Source organism: Halichoerus grypus, chromosome 8 (genome assembly GCF_964656455.1).
Source record: "Halichoerus grypus chromosome 8, mHalGry1.hap1.1, whole genome shotgun sequence".
In the NCBI taxonomy this organism is placed as follows: Eukaryota; Metazoa; Chordata; class Mammalia; order Carnivora; family Phocidae; genus Halichoerus; species Halichoerus grypus.
Genome location: NC_135719.1, coordinates 121,777,647 through 121,796,582, shown reverse-complemented (window position 1 = coordinate 121,796,582; position 18,936 = coordinate 121,777,647). Strand labels below are relative to the sequence as shown.

At 38.4% G+C, this 18,936-nt stretch overlaps 1 protein-coding gene and 1 long non-coding RNA gene across 4 annotated transcripts in view; one reads left to right on the top strand and one right to left on the bottom strand.

Moving 5' to 3' along the window:
* The window catches only part of LOC118545172 (uncharacterized), a 36,406-nt gene extending 35,635 nt beyond the window's left edge, over positions 1 to 771 (bottom strand). The window contains exon 1 of the long non-coding RNA XR_013440765.1: positions 645 to 771. This is a non-coding gene — a long non-coding RNA (uncharacterized LOC118545172). The remainder of the gene's footprint in view (positions 1 to 644) is intronic.
* Positions 664 to 18,914, top strand: MED6 (mediator complex subunit 6). Of its 3 annotated transcripts, XM_036107271.2 has the most exons (8): positions 664 to 767; positions 5,583 to 5,742; positions 6,806 to 6,897; positions 8,634 to 8,716; positions 9,235 to 9,343; positions 11,119 to 11,234; positions 17,868 to 17,895; positions 18,502 to 18,914. In XM_036107271.2, exons 1-8 carry the CDS (start codon positions 746 to 748, stop codon positions 18,630 to 18,632), a joined length of 741 nt encoding a protein of 246 aa, XP_035963164.2. In that variant the 5' UTR covers positions 664 to 745; the 3' UTR covers positions 18,633 to 18,914. The 3 variants fall into 3 exon arrangements, with proteins under 3 accessions (XP_035963164.2, XP_077909981.1, XP_077909980.1); XM_078053855.1 differs by lacking the exon at positions 11,119 to 11,234; XM_078053854.1 differs by lacking the exon at positions 17,868 to 17,895.
* The last annotated feature ends 22 nt before the right edge of the window (positions 18,915 to 18,936 follow it).

Here is an 18,936-nt window from a genome sequence, read left to right as displayed (position 1 = left end):
TCAGAGGCATCTAACACTTTCTTTAATGGGTTTAGACTTTTAATGGGTTTAGTCACTTAAAAGCTAATGACTCTCAAATTGTTTCTGCTTAGTTCTGTAGCGTCCCATACTTGAGGCAGGATGAAAAACAGAACAGAGTAGCTCCTAAATCTAACAGCCCTTTGGATACACCTGAGGGAGCTTTTAAAATTGAAGATGCTCCCCCGCAACTCTGCGTAATCAGAATGCTTTTTTTTTTTTTTAACGATCGCAAAAGATCAAGGTCCAATTTTCGAATCTCTCAGTGATGGGAGGGGGACAGGACTCCGCTCAGTCTCTTTTCCCTCAAAGTCTCCAAATTTTTTTTTACTCGTAGTGCTTACTCCCTGCCTCTTTCCCTCCACCTCCCTGCCCAGCTCCCTCCTTCCCGCCCTGCCCCTCTCCCACCTCGCAGCCTCCGCCCTCACCTCCTCGCTTCCCGTTCACCTTCCAGCCCCGCCTCGCCCCGCCCCGCCCCTCTCTTTCCCAGCCCCGCCTTCCCGCCCCGCCCCGCTCCTCTCCGCTCCCTCCTCCACCCGGCCCCGCCCCCTCCTCCACGCCCCGCTCCTCCCCACCTCCTCTTCCCAGGCCTCTCCCCAGGCTGCGCAGTCTCCTACCCTCCTTACGTTCCTGACCGGCCCTGCGGTCCGCAGCGGGCCACTTCCGTCGTCGGAGTTGTTACGTTTACGGCACGCCGGAAGGAGAACCTGTGAGCGCTTTTGGAATTATGGCGGCGGTCGATATCCGAGGTAATTTGCGCTATTACCCTTTGTTTCCTGATTGGCTGGGGCCTGGTTTGGGGTTGGTAGCTCGCGGAGGCAAGATTCAGGTTCTTTTGTGATGACTCCCAAGCGCTTATGAATGGTTTCTGTGGACACCCCAAGGCTCCCTAATCTGGCGAAAAATCGTTTTCCCCGGCTCCTTAGGGGTCTCTTATAAGCTTCAAAACGAAGAGTTGGAAGAAGCTCTGGGCTTCGAGCCCTCAGACCTGCAGTATTGTTGCAGACACACGCATCTCTACAGCAAGACGGGGGCTGTTCTATCCGGGTGAAGGGACGACCTTTGGGCGGGAGGGGGGGGGATGACGTGATTTGGTTCTTCTCATTGGACTGCGCGTGGGAGCTGCCTTATTCCTGACCCTGCGCCCCGCGCGTCCTTGGGCATGAATCCCTAAGATTTTCTTTTGTAAGTTTTATTTTTGAGTCTGATACCTTCCATCGAACACCCAACAATTACTGAGGGCAGGGATCGGTCCTTTTTCACAGCTGAATTGTAAAGGTACTCAGGTATTTGTTGAATCAGTGGCACAATTTTTAGCTACTTGATCTCCGTACCAGTTAGGCCATACATTCTCTTTTCAGCACACGTACACACATCTTTTTCAGTGAAATTGGAAAAAAAAAAAAAAAGCCTAGGAATTGTGCTCTGGGATGCCAAAGGGTGAACGAAGGGCAGTTAAAATACAGCTTGAAGCGTGAGAACTTAGTTCCAAACTGTCCAGGTTCCTCCAGGTTGGAAGTAACCATTTATGAGAGTGAGAAAAATTTATGAGACTGAGAGAGCGCCCATGAATATATTTTTTACTGTTGTGGTGATGGCTCCCACAAAACTTCTTGCACTTGTACGAAACTCTCAACCTGTATGTATTTCCGTTTGAAACTTTGTATACTTTTCCTTAAAGGAAGTGTGAATTTTTGTACCTAGATACAAGACCTCTCGAGACCCCCAGCAGTTTAAAGAAAAAGGGCTTATAGTTCCTAATCGTTTTTACTAGGGTTATTTTTGTTTGTTTATACCTGATTATTAAAGGGAAGGGTTTTGAGATGCCCCCCCCTTTTTTTTAAGATTTTATTTATTTATCTGAGAGAGAGAGATTGAGAGAATGAGTGGAAGGAGGGGCAGTGGGAGAAACAGACGCCCCGCTGAGCAGGGAGCCCGATGAGGGGCTCTATCCCAGGACTCTGGGATCATGACCTGAGCTGAAGGCAGACTCTTAACGACTGAGCCACCCAGGCGCCCCTGAGATGCCTTTTTCTGTATTAACTAAATTGGAGTCTTGCGCACTTAATAGAAATATGTTCTCATGTATATTTACTCAGAATGTCCAGTGATCTTCAGCATTTCTGTACAGTGTTTTTATATGTTTGTTTTTCAGTGTGAGAGTTTCAAGTGCCTAATTTCATTACTTGCTGATAGAAAGCTGTACTTAGGCTATGTCAACATGTTCCCTTGCTACTGAATAAAAAAGAAATATTTAGTCCATCTGAGTGTTTTCAGATATTTACCTTTCACAATGTTTTACTTAGATTTGTTACAGTCATTGCAAAGGCTTTAAGGTGGGGCCGTGTCTGGTGCGTTAGAAGAAAAGGTCAGTGTGGCTGAAGCAGAGTGAGAGAGGAGTTGGGAAGGAGATGAGGTCAGAGAGATAATTGGTGACTTGATCATGTAGGGATTGCAAAGCCATGGTGTAAGGTCTTTGGCTTTTCCACGAGTAAAATGGAGAGCCACAGGAGGGTTTTGACCAAAGGGGATGAACATAATCTGACTTACTGTTTGTAAGGATCACTTGGCTGCTAAGAACAGTGTCGGAGGGTAAGGGTGGGATTAGGGAGACCAATTAGAGGTCATTCCTGTAACGCAAGGAAATTTGGAGGTAGCTGGGACTAGGGTGGTAACGGTGGAGGTGGTAAGAAGTGGTTGGATTCTGCTTGACTTAGTAGTATATTTTCTTAATGGGGCCGTGATCACGTAGTCCCCAAATGGGACAGATAATAATTTATTTCTCAGCCACATACCACCCTCGTAATCTCAGTTAACCATTTTGTAACTGAACATCCTTGGATTCTGGAGTATGTGTAAATCTGTGTCCGGTAGAGTAACTTGTCCTTGGCCCTCAATCATAAATTAATATACATTTGGTGACTATTTTAAATCTGGTCCTGTGCAAGTTCCTAATGAGTAAGACACAGCCCCAGTTGTCTAAAAAGTCAAATTTAATGGGAACACATTTGTATTTCTGGGTTAAAATATGATGAGTATTAATAAAAGTATAAAAAATGCTGTGAGACCATAGAGAAAGAAGCCATTATTTCTGTCTTGCAAAGTAGAGAAAGGCTTTGTAGAGATACTGACATTTGAAAGGAGTTCAACTTAGTATGACTAAATTATCTGCTAAACTCACACCTTTTTGAGAATGAAAGAGATCTCTATTTTTTTAAAAAGGCATAAACTGGAGGTGGGGGGAGAAGAAACTAGAAGAGCCTTGATTAAGCCAGAAATAAAGTTGGTCATTGTAATTTTAAAATAAATTGATTACTGGCACTGCCACCAACATCTTCATAATTAACATTTCCTGGGTTATTCCAATGTGCTAAAAGCATTTCACATATACAATCTAGCACATAGATACTATATAGTATCTATATAGTACCAACCTTCTTGAGGTATTGTGTGGTAAAGTGGTTAAAATAGTGCCTGGCACAGTGTTCAGAAGTGGTGAATAATATTTTTTGCGTTTGTATTAGTCTCATAGGCCATACTTGCTTGATTTTTCATCTTTGATTAGTTTAGAAAATGGGGGAAATATGACTGCTGATCAGAATACAGCTTGGTGAAGAAAATTATAGGGAAAATGCACCAAACAGTCACTTGGAGCAGAAGACATTTACGATTCCTTCTAAATTCCGAAGAGTCTGATTCCGTATTTAAACTCAGTATATCCAGGGACACCTGGGTGGCTCAGTCAGTTAAGCGTCTGCCTTTGGTTCAGGTCATGATCCCAGGTGGGATCGAGTCCTGCATCCGGCTCCCTGCTCAGCGGGAAGCCTGCTTCTCCCTCTGCCTGCTGCTCCCCCCCGCCCCCCGGCTTGTATTCTCTCTTGCTCTCTGGCAAATAAATAAATTTTTAAAAATCGTTAAAAAAAAAAATAAACTCAATATATCCAAGCCAAAATCATTATCATTTCTTTACTAAATGAGTTATTGGTTCCTAAGTTCTCTGACTTTATAATTGATCATTCAGGAAACTGTCTGTTTTCTCCCTAAAAATGTCAATTTCGTCCTTATCTTCCTGTGCATTGCCATTGCCTTCCACCAGGTCCTCATCACCTCATGCCCATAACTGTTGACTCTCCATAATTGTTGGTAGGTAGAATCTATAATTACATATTTATTTGTTTCTGCGGATTATTCTTCTACCTATGCTGAAATGATCTGTAATATTGTAACAGTTTATTATCAGTAATTTATGACACCATATAGACATAGTTACCATTATGTGAGAAACAAACCTATAATTGTCGAATGCTTTTATTCATTTATTTGACAGAGAGAGAGAGAGAGCACAAGCAGGGGGAGTGGCAGAGGACAGAGGGAGAAGCAGGCTCCTTGTGGAGCAGGGAGCCCTGTGCAGGACTCGATCCCAGGACCCCAGGATCATGACCTGAGCTGAAGGCAGACGCTTAACCGACTGAAACACCCAGGCACCCCACAAATGCTTTTATATAATTATTCCTAAGGAAATAAAAAAAATGTGTAGGAAAGTTGCTTAGAAGAAAACTACTTTAATAACTGGACTCTAGTGTTTAAAGCTGAGAGTAATGATTATCCTTAGTTGCTTTTCATTAAAAAAAATTTGTCTTTTTCTGAAAACATAATTTCCTGGCGTGTTAGATATTTGGTTATGGCATGATGTATTTATGATGAACCATCTTAATGGTCTGTATTCATTATTTGATCATTCACGTACTTCATCTGTTTTTTCCTTTATTTTACAACATACACAGCACATTTTACCTTTATAAAATTACTTTTTCTCATTTGATTAATTTCCGTTAAAACTGCTTGTTGCCTTGGAGTAGGTCTGACTTCTTCAAAGGTGCCAGAAGCAATTACAGTTTAGGAGAGGTTGAAGTTTTCAGTTCTTCCTTTTTCAACTAGTATTAATAGGCATTTTGATATTCATAACTTACAGCTAATGGGACTTAGTACTGTCAGTGTTATGGAACATTACTGCTGTCAGTAGCCAACAAAAGCTCATTAATAAAGCTGTCTAGTTCTATTTACTATGTCTTTTTTTTTCTTTTTGCATTTTGAAATATTAAAGAGTTAATTCTGTTCCAAAATGTGAAATTGTGTGGCTGTAATTAAGGGCATTCTGCTTCTCACCTGCTTCATAACTTTTGCATCATTATCTCTATATAATAGCTTCCTAACTTATTTCTGTCTGTAATTGGGAGGTCTCAAACTGGCGGATGTGAATGTGTTTTCTTTGGGGTGCATTTCCCACCTCCTCCTCACCCTGTGAAAAATCATTCCTGTTCCCTCAGGTAAGGTATTCTCCTTCCACTGTGCTCTGGTAACACATTTATTCATACCTTTGTTATAACACTTATCATGTCATCTTGTCATTGCTTTCTTGCACACTTACCTCTTCTGTGAGAGTATAGGTTAGGATCCATGCAATTCTTATATTCGTAGTGCCTCCTGCATTAGATGCAACATAAATGTTGGATTGGCTTTTTTTCTTTTTTCTCATCCTTTATCATTTTGTTTCTTTCCTGTAGATAATCTGCTGGGAATCTCTTGGGTTGACAGTTCCTGGATCCCCATTTTGAACAGTGGAAGTGTCCTGGATTACTTTTCAGAAAGAAGTAATCCTTTTTACGATAGAACATGTAATAATGAGGTGGTCAAAATGCAGAGGCTAACATTAGAACACTTAAAGTAAGTTATTGTAAGAAGGTCACATCTTTGCCAATTAGAGGTTTTGAAATGAATGATTCTCTCAAGCTATGGATAGTGAAGTACAGAGTAGAAGTTTTGGAAGAACTGGAGTTTTTTTTGGAGGGGGGGGTTGTACAAATTTGACATGCAAAGGAATTACCAGTAGTCACTTAAAACCTAGGAAGGCTTTTCTGTATAATTTCGTATATTACTATCCAGTTAAAATATAGCTGTGAGGCTTAGATGCAGATCCAATTAGTGATCTTAGCAATGCAGTTGTTCTCCACTAAGTGACCATACTTAATTGTCTCTTTAACATTAAATTTAATACCTTAAACCGTAGTCTGGCTTATAGGAGATTTTTCTTCGTATGACAAAATTTTAGCTTGACAGTTGCAAAGTAAGGTTCTTCAGACTTCGGATGCTAAATAATTAAGAACTTACTGCTATTACAAAAGTTTCTGAAACAGTTGTGTAATACGGTTTTTCATTTGTCAGCTAAACATCAGAGAGGGGTTCTTGAAATTAAATTTCTGAGGTATTTTAAATAGCTTTAGGAGGCAAATATTTACAACTATTAAGACAACTTATTGTTGCTTTTAAACAATCTGTCAGGTCAAAATTTGTCGGAGGCAAGGATAAGGTTTTGGACATTTTCTTGTTGAGTAGAATATATAGTTGAAATACATGGTCAAGACGTGGATGGTCTTCATGTACTATATATTTCTAGATTTTACATATATTTATACATCTCAGGAAGTATTACAGTATTTTGATTGTCTTTTTTGAAATGTACACTCTTCAGTGTACTTTCATGACAAAATACTCAGATTTAAGTTTATTGTGGATTTTTGTAGAGTTGTTTAAAAATCAAATCTTACTTTATATTCTACCTACCTGGGAAAATAGCCAGTTTTATTGGACAGCCAGTTTTTAATATCAAACATAAGCAGTTTTAATTTGATTTACAGAGTTGCTCTACTTTTATATAATAATCTGACTGTTCTACACAATTGTTTGTAGGGCATTTATAGATCTCTGGATGTCTGTGTTCTGTTTGCAGTCAAATGGTTGGAGTGGAATACATCCTTTTACATGCTCAAGAGCCCATTCTTTTTATCATTCGGAAGCAACAGCGGCAGTCCCCTACCCAAGGTAAAAATGTAAACTTCAGGCATAATTTTCTTCTTAAAATACTATGATTTGCTTAACTTTCTGAGCTCCACGTTCTTACTTTTTTGGATTGGGTTCTGTTTTTGGGATTCCCCAAGACCACATACATGTTCAGTGCTTTGCTAAGAGGACTCAGCAGACTCAGCATATGGGTATGTTAGTTATACCTAAGATTTGTTATGGCAGCACAGTAAGGATCCACAGACAGATAAGTAAGGGAAAAAGCCATGTCAAGTGGGATCTATAAGAATCCATGTGTAAGCTGCCTTTGCTTTCCCTTCTACAAGGGGCTGCACCAAGTACATCCTTCCTCCAGCAGCGCCCCCCCCCCCCCCCACTACATATGTAGTATGTCTGCTTAGGGAAGTCCTTTTGATACTCAGAGTCCAGAATTTTTTTCTGTGGACATCCTCTGCCTGCCAAAATTCCAAACTCTCAGAAGGAAATGAGGTTTCCACTATAATAGTATTATTTTTAGAAATGTCTAGGCACACTAGTTCAGCAGGTATAAATTTACCACTTAGGAAATATTTCAAAAGCCAAGTTCCACTAGTCACATGCTTAGACACCAGAAGTCTTCCAGCATGCTCAAGGACAACTCTCCAGGCACTAACAAAGTAACTCACTACATTGAAGCCACCTCTTCTGTGAGGATAGTTGTTGGGAACCTCAAGCATCCTAAGTAACAACTTCTCTCAGTCCACTGAGTCTAATTATTTTAAAAACATACATGGTAGATGCAGTTGCACCAAATTCATAGAGGATCAATTGAAAATCCTCATTGACACATTCACCCAAAATACTTATCTGGCTTATATTACCAAACATAAACTTGCTTTAGAAATCACACCGAAGAGTATAGAATTCAGATTTGACTTTGAATCAGAGAGCTAGTTACTATTCCAGAGATGACCAGCTACATCTCCTCATTAGATAACCTCATCAAGACATTTAGGAAAAACCTTCACCCTGATAATGATTTCAGACAATGACTTGCTAAAGAAGTTGTGGTTCCAGAGTTAAGAATCCACATTTAATTTCAAAATCTAATGATCTAGAGTCCCTGCCCAGTGGAAAAAAAGAACCTTAGAACAAAGGTAAGACCAGGAACAAGATTTCCATGATTAGAGGGTTCAAGGTATGGAAGTGACATGAGGTGGTACCAGCTTCACTAGCAGCTGTTTTATTCTTTAGGACCCAGGAATGGGACACATTGGCAAGTTCAGTGCATCTGATATCTTCACCCTAGGCCCTAAATCTCTCGCTCTGAGGTCTTACTCCCCAAAGTGTAGGTGACTAATAGCAGCACTGGATCACTTGGGAACTTGTTAGAAATGCACTGTCCCTATTGAGTAAGAATCTGACTTTAACAAGATATTTAGGTGATTCAGATGCACATTCCAATTTGAGAAGCATTGCTCTAGTTGGCAAACTGTTTCTGTGATGGTTCAGAGAGTAAATATTTTAGGCTTTCTGGGCCTCAGGGTGTCTGTAACAGCTATTCAGATAGTGTCATAGCAGCCTTAGATAATAATGTAAATAAATGAGTATGGTTGTTTTCCAGTATAAATTTATTTACAAAAATAGGAATTGCCAAATCCTGTCTTAAGCTTTAATATGAGAAAATATCAAATTTTAGTTGTTCTTTTTATGGAAATCTATTTAGCAGTTTGTGTGCATAGCTATATTCATGAATGTTTTTATTTTCACTGCTTTAGTTATCCCACTGGCTGATTACTATATCATTGCTGGAGTGATCTATCAAGCGCCAGACTTGGGGTCAGTTATAAACTCTAGGGTGGTAAGTATTTCACGTTCTTGAAACACTAAAGAAAACTTTTTTTTTTTTTTTTAAAGATTTTATTTATTTGACAGAGAGATAGCGAGAGCAGAAACACAAGCAGGGGGAGTGGGAGAGGGAGAAGCAGGCTTCCCGCCGAGCAGGGAGCCCGATGTGGGACTCGATCCCAGGACCGGGATCATGACCTGAGCCGAAGGCAGACGCTTAACGACTGAGCCACCCAGGCGCCCTAAAGAAAACTTTCAATCGAGCTACCTTGTTTCCAAGAATCAAACAGAAGTTTCTCTCCCTTGTGTATGTTGGCATGAAGTGTTGACTACTAGAATGTCTTAAACATGGCTTTCTATGGGCCAAGTTCATGTTAAAAGTATATATCACAGCCCCAGCTCTATAGTGATTCAAGTTCTGAAAAAAACAAAACAAAATTACTTTCTTTGCATATGTAATATTGTGGGTATTTACTTTGGAGATTTTAGTTGATCTAATGAGAAATTCAGAATTTGTTTTCTTTTTACAAGCTTACTGCAGTGCATGGCATTCAATCAGCTTTTGATGAAGCTCTGTCATACTGTAGATACCATCCTTCCAAAGGGTATTGGTGGCACTTCAAAGATCATGAAGAGCAAGGTGGGTAGAGCACTTTTTGGTATTCTGAGAATAAAGCTGTTTTCTATAAGAAAACAGCTATTGATTTCAAGGTGTGTTTTAGATAGAAAGACTTCATAGGATGATGACATTTTCATAGCTGCGATTCATGTAACTAGATGTGGTAATACAAGCTTTCCCATAGGAACAGATAGAAATTTTAATCTGTAGGTAACTGGTAATCTTTGGTAAGTTGATTCAAGGTTTTAAAATACTTGGAACATATAGAGGGTATCAGTGATGAGGAATGGGTCATGATGATGTATCCTGCTTACCTAACTTTTGAGTCATCTTGAAATCTGGAACCTGAATCTCCCATCTTCAGAGTAGGGGAGATGCTTTTATAGCCCTGTCTCCAGATGACCAGTCTGTTTTCTGATCTTTCCATGTTATTACCTGTTATGATGCGAGACCCCTTAGTTTCCATAGCTGCTAGTCTCCTAATGGTTCTGCACCATATTTTACAATAAAAGTGCTCTGGAAATGTGTCTATGGCAAAATACCTATATTCTGAATTTTCTTCTCTGGGAAATAGCAACTCAGAATAAATTACTGAGGGAAAAGTAGCCTTTAAATAGAATTCAGACCTGTGGAATGAATGGTCTTTCAGATATAGTTATTTATTTATTTTTTAAAGATTTTATTTATTTATTTGACAGAGATGTAGCGAGAGAGGGAACACAAGCAGGGTGAGTGGGAGAGGGAGAAGCAGGCTTCCCAGTGAGCAGGGAACCCCATGCGGGGCTCGATCCCAGGACCCTGGGATCATGACCTGAGCCAAAGGCAGATGCTTAACAACTTGAGCCACCCAGGTGCCCCTAGTTATATTTATTCTTAATAGTAGGTGCAGGCAGCAACATTTGACATAGGAAAGTTTGCATCTGTTGAATACAATTCTCTCAAGAGCTATTTGCCCCCCCATCCTAATGAAATGTTTGGAATAAAACTTACCTGGAACTCTTCATTTATAGATAGTCCCCCAATACAACTCCCTCCTGGGGAAAGTTCCATACGTGATTAATTTCAGAATTTCTCTTGCAAGTTCTTTTCTTTCTTGTCTTTATGATCTGCTGTTGTTTGGTTTGTCTGTTTTTTTCAGTGAATCATAATCAAGTATGATAACTTGAGCTTGTGAACTTTGCATTTCCATTTGTACCTGTTAGGTTCGTGGGAAGACCATTTAATACACTTAAAATATACACAAGATAATTTCAAATCCATAATCTGGATTGTGATTTAGGTAATTATGGAAAATGTTAGCCTTAAAATTCTTAATGTCTATCTATGCTTACATACTAAAACTGAAATATCTTTAAAAGACTTAATCAGCGGGCGCCTGGGTGGCTCAGTTGGTTAAGTGACTGCCTTCGGCTCAGGTCATGATCCTGGAGTCCCGGTATCGAGTCCCACATCGGACTCCCTGCTCAGCGGGGAGTCTGCTTCTCCCTCTGACCCTCCCCCCTCTCATGCTCTCTGTCTCTCATTCTCTCTCTCAAATAAATAAATAAAATCTTTAAAAAAAAAAAAAAACTTAATCAGCTTTTTAAATGTTAAAATGTTAACTTCATTTAAGAGGGAAGTGTTAAGAACACTTGTTTCTATATGTTGTGTTTAATTTATTTTGGGGGATAATCTTTGGAATAGTAGCCATTAAAAATAATGATGTTTGAGTATATTCGTGGTGGACAAAGATTTGTAAAATGTAAGACACCAAACTAATTAGGCAGTGTTTTGATTTGGACTTCATATTTTAATAGATAAAGTCAAACCTAAAGCCAAAAGGAAAGAAGAACCAAGCTCTATTTTTCAGAGACAACGTGTGGATGCTTTACTCCTAGACCTTAGACAGAAATTTCCACCCAAATTTGTGCAGGTAATGAGAACACATGTGGTTAATTTGATTTGATGCTTTTTCCTGAATTATTTATTTTTAATTGAGAACTGTTTCAGTTGTGACCTAAAAATAGTGACTTTCCTCATTAGTTAAAAATGGTCTCCGGTGGAAAAAAAAAGGGCCTCTGAATCAAAGGAAAGGTTTTTAAAGACTTAATAGAGATAGTGGGTAAAGGGAATGGAATTAACACTGTTCTGTGCTTTTAAGTTTATTTTCTCTTTGAATCTTCACAAACTAAGGACTGCTTATACATAACATTCTCATTCCAAAGTTGCTGAAAGTGTCATAGATGGTAACTAAACTAGAATCTGAAACTCATGCTGTTTTTATTCTGTATGCTGCCTTTCATCCTGATGTAGTAGATATCGAAGTCCTTAAATGATAGACTAGTTAAAACTTTTGTTAACAAGTGGCGCTTGGCTGGCTCAGTTGGTAGAGCGCATGACTCTTGATCTTGGTGTAGTGAGTTCGAGCCCCACGTTGAGTGTAGAGATTATAAGTAAACTTAAGAAACAAAAAACTTGTAACAAAAAGAGCAGTTGAAGTAGAGGGTTTGGCATAATAAATGGAGGAGTAATAAATAGAGTTACATCATATTGATGCTTAAGTTATATAAATTCTCTTATGTTATTTAGCATAATAGCAATAACAAATCCACCTGCCATTCTACTAAATGAACTTTTGAAGTGAAGTAGGTATGAGATGGAATATGTGAATATGTTATTCTCCTGGTTAGTCTCAGTTCACAGAGACATCTACAGGGCTTTGTACACACAATGTCATGTATACTGTTTTTCTTGATGGGGAGATAAAATTTTCAGATTTGTTTTAGATTAGGTGAGATTTTTCACACTTTGAGATGACTTTAGAACAGGGCTCCCCTTCCCCTTTCCCTGACTTCACTGTGTGAGAGTTACGTGCTATTGGAATGGTGATGTGGTGGTGAAGGGAGCAGAGGACAGAATGGAATGTAGGACAGGAAAGTCAATTTAGAGAACTCTCATGAATTCCATTTGAAGATAAAATAGTGTCTGTTGAATAAGTAAATTATAGTGTGTGTAGGGATATGGGTAACCATGGTAGTGTAGGAGGTTAGCTGTGGTTGACCATTCAGCGAGTACATAGTATGTATGAGGGAGGGTGGGGGAAGAACACCTAGACCTGCACAGTACAGTAGCCATTAAGCACATGTGACTGTTGAACATTTGAAACACAGCCCGTGTAAACTGAGCTGTGATGTAAGTATAAAATGCATACTGGGTTCAAAGACTTGGGTGGGGTACAGAGTAAAAAGATGTAACTACCAGCTTGCATTTGTGGCTCACATATTTCTTTTGGACAGTTCTGATGTAGAAAATGGGAACAGAACACACAAAACCAGAAATATGAAAGACTATTAATGGACATGTTAATGTTCATATTAATTAATGGACATACTGATAATAATGGACAGATTTCTTGGAAACCAGAAATCTTTAGTATTTGTGCTGCTGAAGCAAGCACTGGAAACCAGAAATCTTTAGTTTGTTGTTCTTTTTCTAGTTCCTTGAGCGGTAAGCTTAATTGCTTATTTGAGAACTTTCTTCCTTTTTAATGTAGGCATTTATTACTATAAACTTTACTCTTAGTACTGCTTTTGTTGCACCCCATAAATTTTGGTATGTTTTCATTTTTATTTCTTTTCAGATAATTTCTGATTTCCTTTTTGATTTCTTCTTTGAACCACTGGTTGTTCAGGAGTGTGTTGTTTAATTTTCACATATAAGTTAGCAAAAGGAAAGAAGTGAAAAAGATAAGAGCAAAAACAAATGAAAGAGAGACAGGAAAAACTCTAGAAAAAAATGAAACTAAGAGTTGGTGTTTTGTAAAGATAAAATTGACAAACTTTTAACTAGACTAACAGAGGAGACTCAAATCAAATTAGAAATGAAAGAGGAGACAGAAACAAAGGATCATTAAGAGACTATATATAATAAGGAATTTGAGAAACAAGACAGGATCATAGGGGAAGGGAGGGAAAAATGAAACAAGACGAAACCAGAGAGGGAGACAAACCGTTTATAAGAGACTCTTAATCTCAGGAAACAAACTGAGGGTTGCTGGAGTGGAGGGACATGGGAGGGATGGGGTGGCTGGGTGATGGACATTGGGGAGGGTATATGCTATGGTGAGCGCTGTGAATTGTGTAAGACTAATGAATCACAGACCTGTACCCCTGAAACAAATAATACATTATATGTTAATAAAAAAATTTAAAAAAATATATGAGTTTAACTTAAAAAAAAGAGATACTGTATATAAAGAATTATATGCCAACAAATTGGAAAACCTTAAAAAAATTGGAAAATGTGTAAGAATTTCCTAGAAACGTACAACCTACTAACTTTGAGGCATGAAGAAACAGAAAATCTGAACAGACCAAAAATGAGTAGGGAGATTAAATTAGTAATCAAAACCTCTCCACAAAGAGAAGTCTAGGACCAGAGGACTTCATAGGTGAATTCTACGAAACATTTAAAGAGAATTAACACCAATCCTTCTCAAACTCTTTCAAAAATTGAAGAGGAAGGGAACATTTCCAAATTCATTGTGTGAGGGCAGCATTAATCTGATACCAAAGACAACAAAGACACTACAAGAAAACTACGTTCAGTATCCATGATGAACACAGATGTAAGAATCCTCGACGAAATACTGGCAGACCAAATTAAATGGCATGTTAAGAGAATCATACACCATGATCAAGTGGGATTTATCCCTGGAATGCAAGGATGGTACAATATACTGAAATCAATCTTGATGGTATACTGCATTATCAGAACAAAGGTTAAAAATCATACAATCATCTCAATAGATGCAGAATAAGCATGTGACAAAATTCAACACCGTTTTATGATAAAAACATTCAACAAACTCAGTAAGAAAAGAATGTGCCTCAACATAGTAAAGGCCATATGTGATAAACCCACAGCTAACATTCTCAGAGTTTTTCCTTTAAGATCAGAAACAAGACAAGGATACCCACTTTGCACAGTTCTATTCAACATAGTACTGGAAGTTCTACCAGAGAATTTAGGCAAGAAAAAGAAATAAAAGGCATTCAAATGGGAAAAGAAGTAAAATTGTCTCTTTACATAATTCCTGACTTGATCTTATACATACTAAACCCTAAAGATTGCACCAAAAAGCTGTTAGAACTAATCAACAAATTCATTAAAGTTGCAGGATGCAAAATCACTCAAAAATCAGTTGCATTTCTATACACTAACGAACTATCTGAGAAGGAAATTAAGAAAACAATTCCATTAACAATAGCATTAAAGAATACTTAGTAATAAACTTTTTATTTTGTCTTCAGCTTTATTGAGATATAACTGGTGTATAGCATTATGTACGTTTAAGGTATACAGTGCATTGACTTGATACACTTACATATATTGCAAAATGACCATTGTAGCATTAGCTAACACCTCCATCATGTCACATAATTACCATTTCTTTTTTGTGGCGAGATCATTTAAGATTCACTCTTAGCGACTTCTGAGTATATAATACAGTAGTAACTATAACCACCATACTGTAATTGGATCCCCAGAACTTACTCATGTTATCAGTGGAAGTTTGTACCCTTTGACCAAAATCTTCCCGTTTCCCTTGCCAACCACTCAAGCCACTGATAACCATCACTTCACTCTCTTTATCAATTTGGTCTTTTTAGATTCCACATATAAGTGATACATAGACTATTTCAGCTTCTCTTTCTGGCTTATTTCACTTAGCATAATGCCGTCAAGGTTCATCTTTTTTTCTGCAAATGGCAGTATTTCCTGCTTTCTGATGGCTGAATAATATTCAGTTTCATACCACATTTTCTTTATCCATTCATCTTTTGACAGATTGTAGGTTGTTTCTATATCTTAGCTATTGTGAGTAATGTTGCAGTAAACATGGGAATGCAGTTATCTCCAATATCCTGTTTTCATTTCTTTTGGATATATACTCATAAGTGGGCTTGCTGGATTATGTATTTCTATTTTTAATTTTTTGGGAACCCTCTGTATTGTTTTCCATACTGTCTGTACCAGTTTACATTCCTACCAACAATGTATCAGGGTTCCCTCTTCACATCCTCGCCAACACTTGTAATCTCTTGTCTTTTTGATGATAGTCATTCTGATAGGTGTGAAGGGATATCTCATTCTGGTTTTGCTTTGCATTTCCCTGATGATTAGAATGTTGAGCACCTTTTAATGTACTTGTTAGCCAATTGTATGTCTTCTTTGGAAAAATACTCAGTTCCTCTGCCCATTTTTTTTTTTTTAAAGATTTTATTTATTTATTTGTCAGAGAGAGAGCACAAGCGGGGGAGCGGCAGGCAGAGGGAGAAGCAGACTCCCCTGAGCAGGGAGCCTGATGTGGGACTCGATCCCAGGACCCTGGGATCATGACCTGAGCCGAAGGCAGATGCTTAACGGACTGAGCCACCCAGGTGTCCCTCCTCTGCCCATTTTTTAATTCGGTTGTTTGGGGTTTTTGTTTTATTTTGCTTTTGAGTTGTATGAGTTCTTTATTTTGGATGTTAACCCCTTATCAGATACAGGATTTGCAAATATTTTCTCCCATTCTGTAGGCTGCCTCTTCATTTTGTTGATGGTTTCCTTTGCTGTGCAGAAGCTTTTTAGTTTGATGTAGTTCCACTTATTTTTGGTTTTGATGTGTTTGCTTTTGGTGTCAAATCCAAAAAATTATCTCCGAGACTGATGTCAAGGAGCTTATGGCCTATGTTTTCTTCTAGAGTTTTATGGTTTCAGGTCTCGTGTTCATGTTTTTAATCCATTTTGAGTTAATCTTTATGTATGGTGTAAGATAGTGGTCTAGTTTTATTCTTTTGCATGTGGCTGCCCCGTCTTCCCAACACCATTTGTTGAAGCCTAGGTCAAAGAGGTTGCTGTGTTCTCCTCAAGGATTTTGATGGATTCCTGTCTCACATTTAAGTCTTCCATCCATTTTGAGTTTATTTTTGTGTATGGTGTAAGAAAGTGGTCCAGTTTCATTCTTCTGCATGTGGCTATCCAGGTTTCCCAACATCATTTGTTTAAGAGACTGTCTTTTCCATTGGATATTCTTTCCTGCTTTGTCAAAGATTAGTTGACCATAGAGCTGAGGGTCCATTTCTGGGTTCTGTATTCTGTTCCATTATCTATGTGTCTGTTTTGTGTCAGCACTATACTGTCTTGATGATTACAGCTTTGTAATAGAGCTTGAAGTTTGGAATTGTGATGCCACCAGCTTTGGTTTTCTTTTTCAACATTCCTTTGGCTATGTTAATCTTTTCTGCACATTGGATAATAATGTGGAGCTCAGTTTTGGTCTTATTAAGTGTAACTTCCCAGAGCTTGCAGTTGGAATGGGCTAGTAGGCAGTTGTCAGCATGAATCTGGAACATGTGATATCAGGAAATTTTGTAGTCTTTAGTCATAGGAATAGATGAGAAAGCTTAGGGAGGGCATGTAAATTCAGAAAGAAATTCAGAAAATGTCTGGAAACATTAACCTTAAAAATGAAGAGAACATTTTTCTTTTGAGATGATGGGGAAGTCTATAAAGTTACGTGTGTGTGTGTGTGTGTGTATGTGTGTGTTCATAGGAAAAGGAATAATAAGCTTGAAGGAGATAGCTGGGAGGGAACTTGGGATGTTGACATTCTTTTTTTAAAAATGTAGAATATAGAATTATTGGCTGCAAGTGAAGGGTGGGTTGTAAGCCTTGAGGAGGGGGAAACTGTTTTAAAGCATTTAAGGTGGGTAATAGGAAAAGGGAGATGACAGCATAATCAAGTAAAAGAACTGCTATACAGAATGGAGGATCTGACCTTGTTCCTGACTCATGATGTCCCCATCATTTTTTTTTACTGTAGTTTGATTTAAAAAAAAAAAATTTTTTTTTTTTAAGATTTTATTTATTTGAGAGAGAGCACGAGCTGGTGGGTTGGGCAGAAGGAGAAGCAGACTCCCCGCTGAGCAGGTGGCATGACCTGAGCCATGGCAGATGCTTAACCAACCGAGCCACCCAGGCACCCCTGTAATTTGATTATTAATAGTACTGTCGTCAGAAGACTTATGTTCATAGAAAAATACCTTTTTCCTCTTTGCTTCCCATACCTGCCATCTTTGTAAGTTGGAGTGTTCATCTGTATTTTATTCTGCTTTCTTCAAGCTCATATCCCCTAAACAAATAAGCCTCTGGAGTCTTGAAAGACTCCATTATTCTCTCCCACTGGATTCTACTTAGCTACTTTTTGTGAAGCATTATAGCCTGGGTGCAGAGGCAGAGGGCTATGTAGATAGATATTCAAGGGGGGATTGTTTATGTTTGACTCTTTTGTTCTAGTTTTAGTTTTGTGTCTTTTCTGGAACAAGGGGATAAGAAGTAGAAAATGATAAATTTACTTTTTATGGTACGTGAATAGTGGTTCCTCTTTATGGAGTCATTTTTAGTATAATTTGAATGAAGGTGTAATTTTAATAAGAATTATGAAGTCAAGAAGAAGAAAACTTTGCTAACCTGCCCTGTTTTCTCCTCCCCACCTGCCCCCCCCTTTTAAAAATTATAGCAAAAGTCTGGAGAAAAGCCTGTCCCAGGTATGGTTCCTGATATTCTTATTAAACTTGAAATAAAACCAGTCTGGTTAACTCAGTAGCAGGTATAGCACATAAGATGAGCTGTGGTCCTTTTGTCCTAGACTCTCATGGTAGTTTGTTACTCCTAATTTTTGAGATCTGCTGAACTGCCAAAAGATGGTGCTTTTGTGGTAGTTGATATGAGTATTTAAAAGATTAATTGGAGTGGGAAGAGTAAGTATTGAGGAGGGGTGGAGAAGCCGAGGTGGTTTGAGCTTGTTTTTAGTTCAAATCTCAGTGTGAAAAAAGGTGTTCTGTTTCATCATTGAAAATAGGTATTGAAGTATCTGTTCAGCCTGGGAGACCTATGTATCTTGTTTATGCATATCGTCTTATTTAAATGACATGTGTTTTTGTCTATGATCACAAATTTGCCTGGGTTATCGGGTTTTTAGGTTTGTAAATAGGTTCTTATATATCTGCCTGATAAAACAGCTAAATTTAGAACTTGAGATAGGCAGTTCTAAATGAACTTGAGCCTAAACTATTCACATTACTGTTGTCTAAATTGATCTCATCCCTCTGCCTTCCTCTCCGTCCAAAAAAATACCTACTTTTGACGTCTAGTGGACCAGACAAAGAAAGAGGCAGAACCTATACCAGAAACTGTAAAATCTGAGGAGAAGGAGACCACAAAGAACGTCCAACAGATAGTGAGCACCAAAGGCCCCCCGGAAAAACGAATGAGACTTCAGTGAGCAATGGATAGGAGAGAAGCTTGCAAGACTCCTCTTGCCCATTATTGATACCTCATTATTGTGACAGGCTCTTGAACTTTAAAATTCTTTGTCACAACCCTTCCATTTGTATGAATGTGCTTGTTCTTTAAAAAAAGGTTGTATGGATCCTCATGCTTTTGATATGAATATTTTTTATGTATGTTTTGTAACCTTTCCCCTATTGGACTTGAGCAGCCTCCTTACTCAAATGTATACTGCTATATACATCTAAAAACAAAATAAAGGTATTTGTGTAAATCACTTTCTCATGACTTTTTTCCCT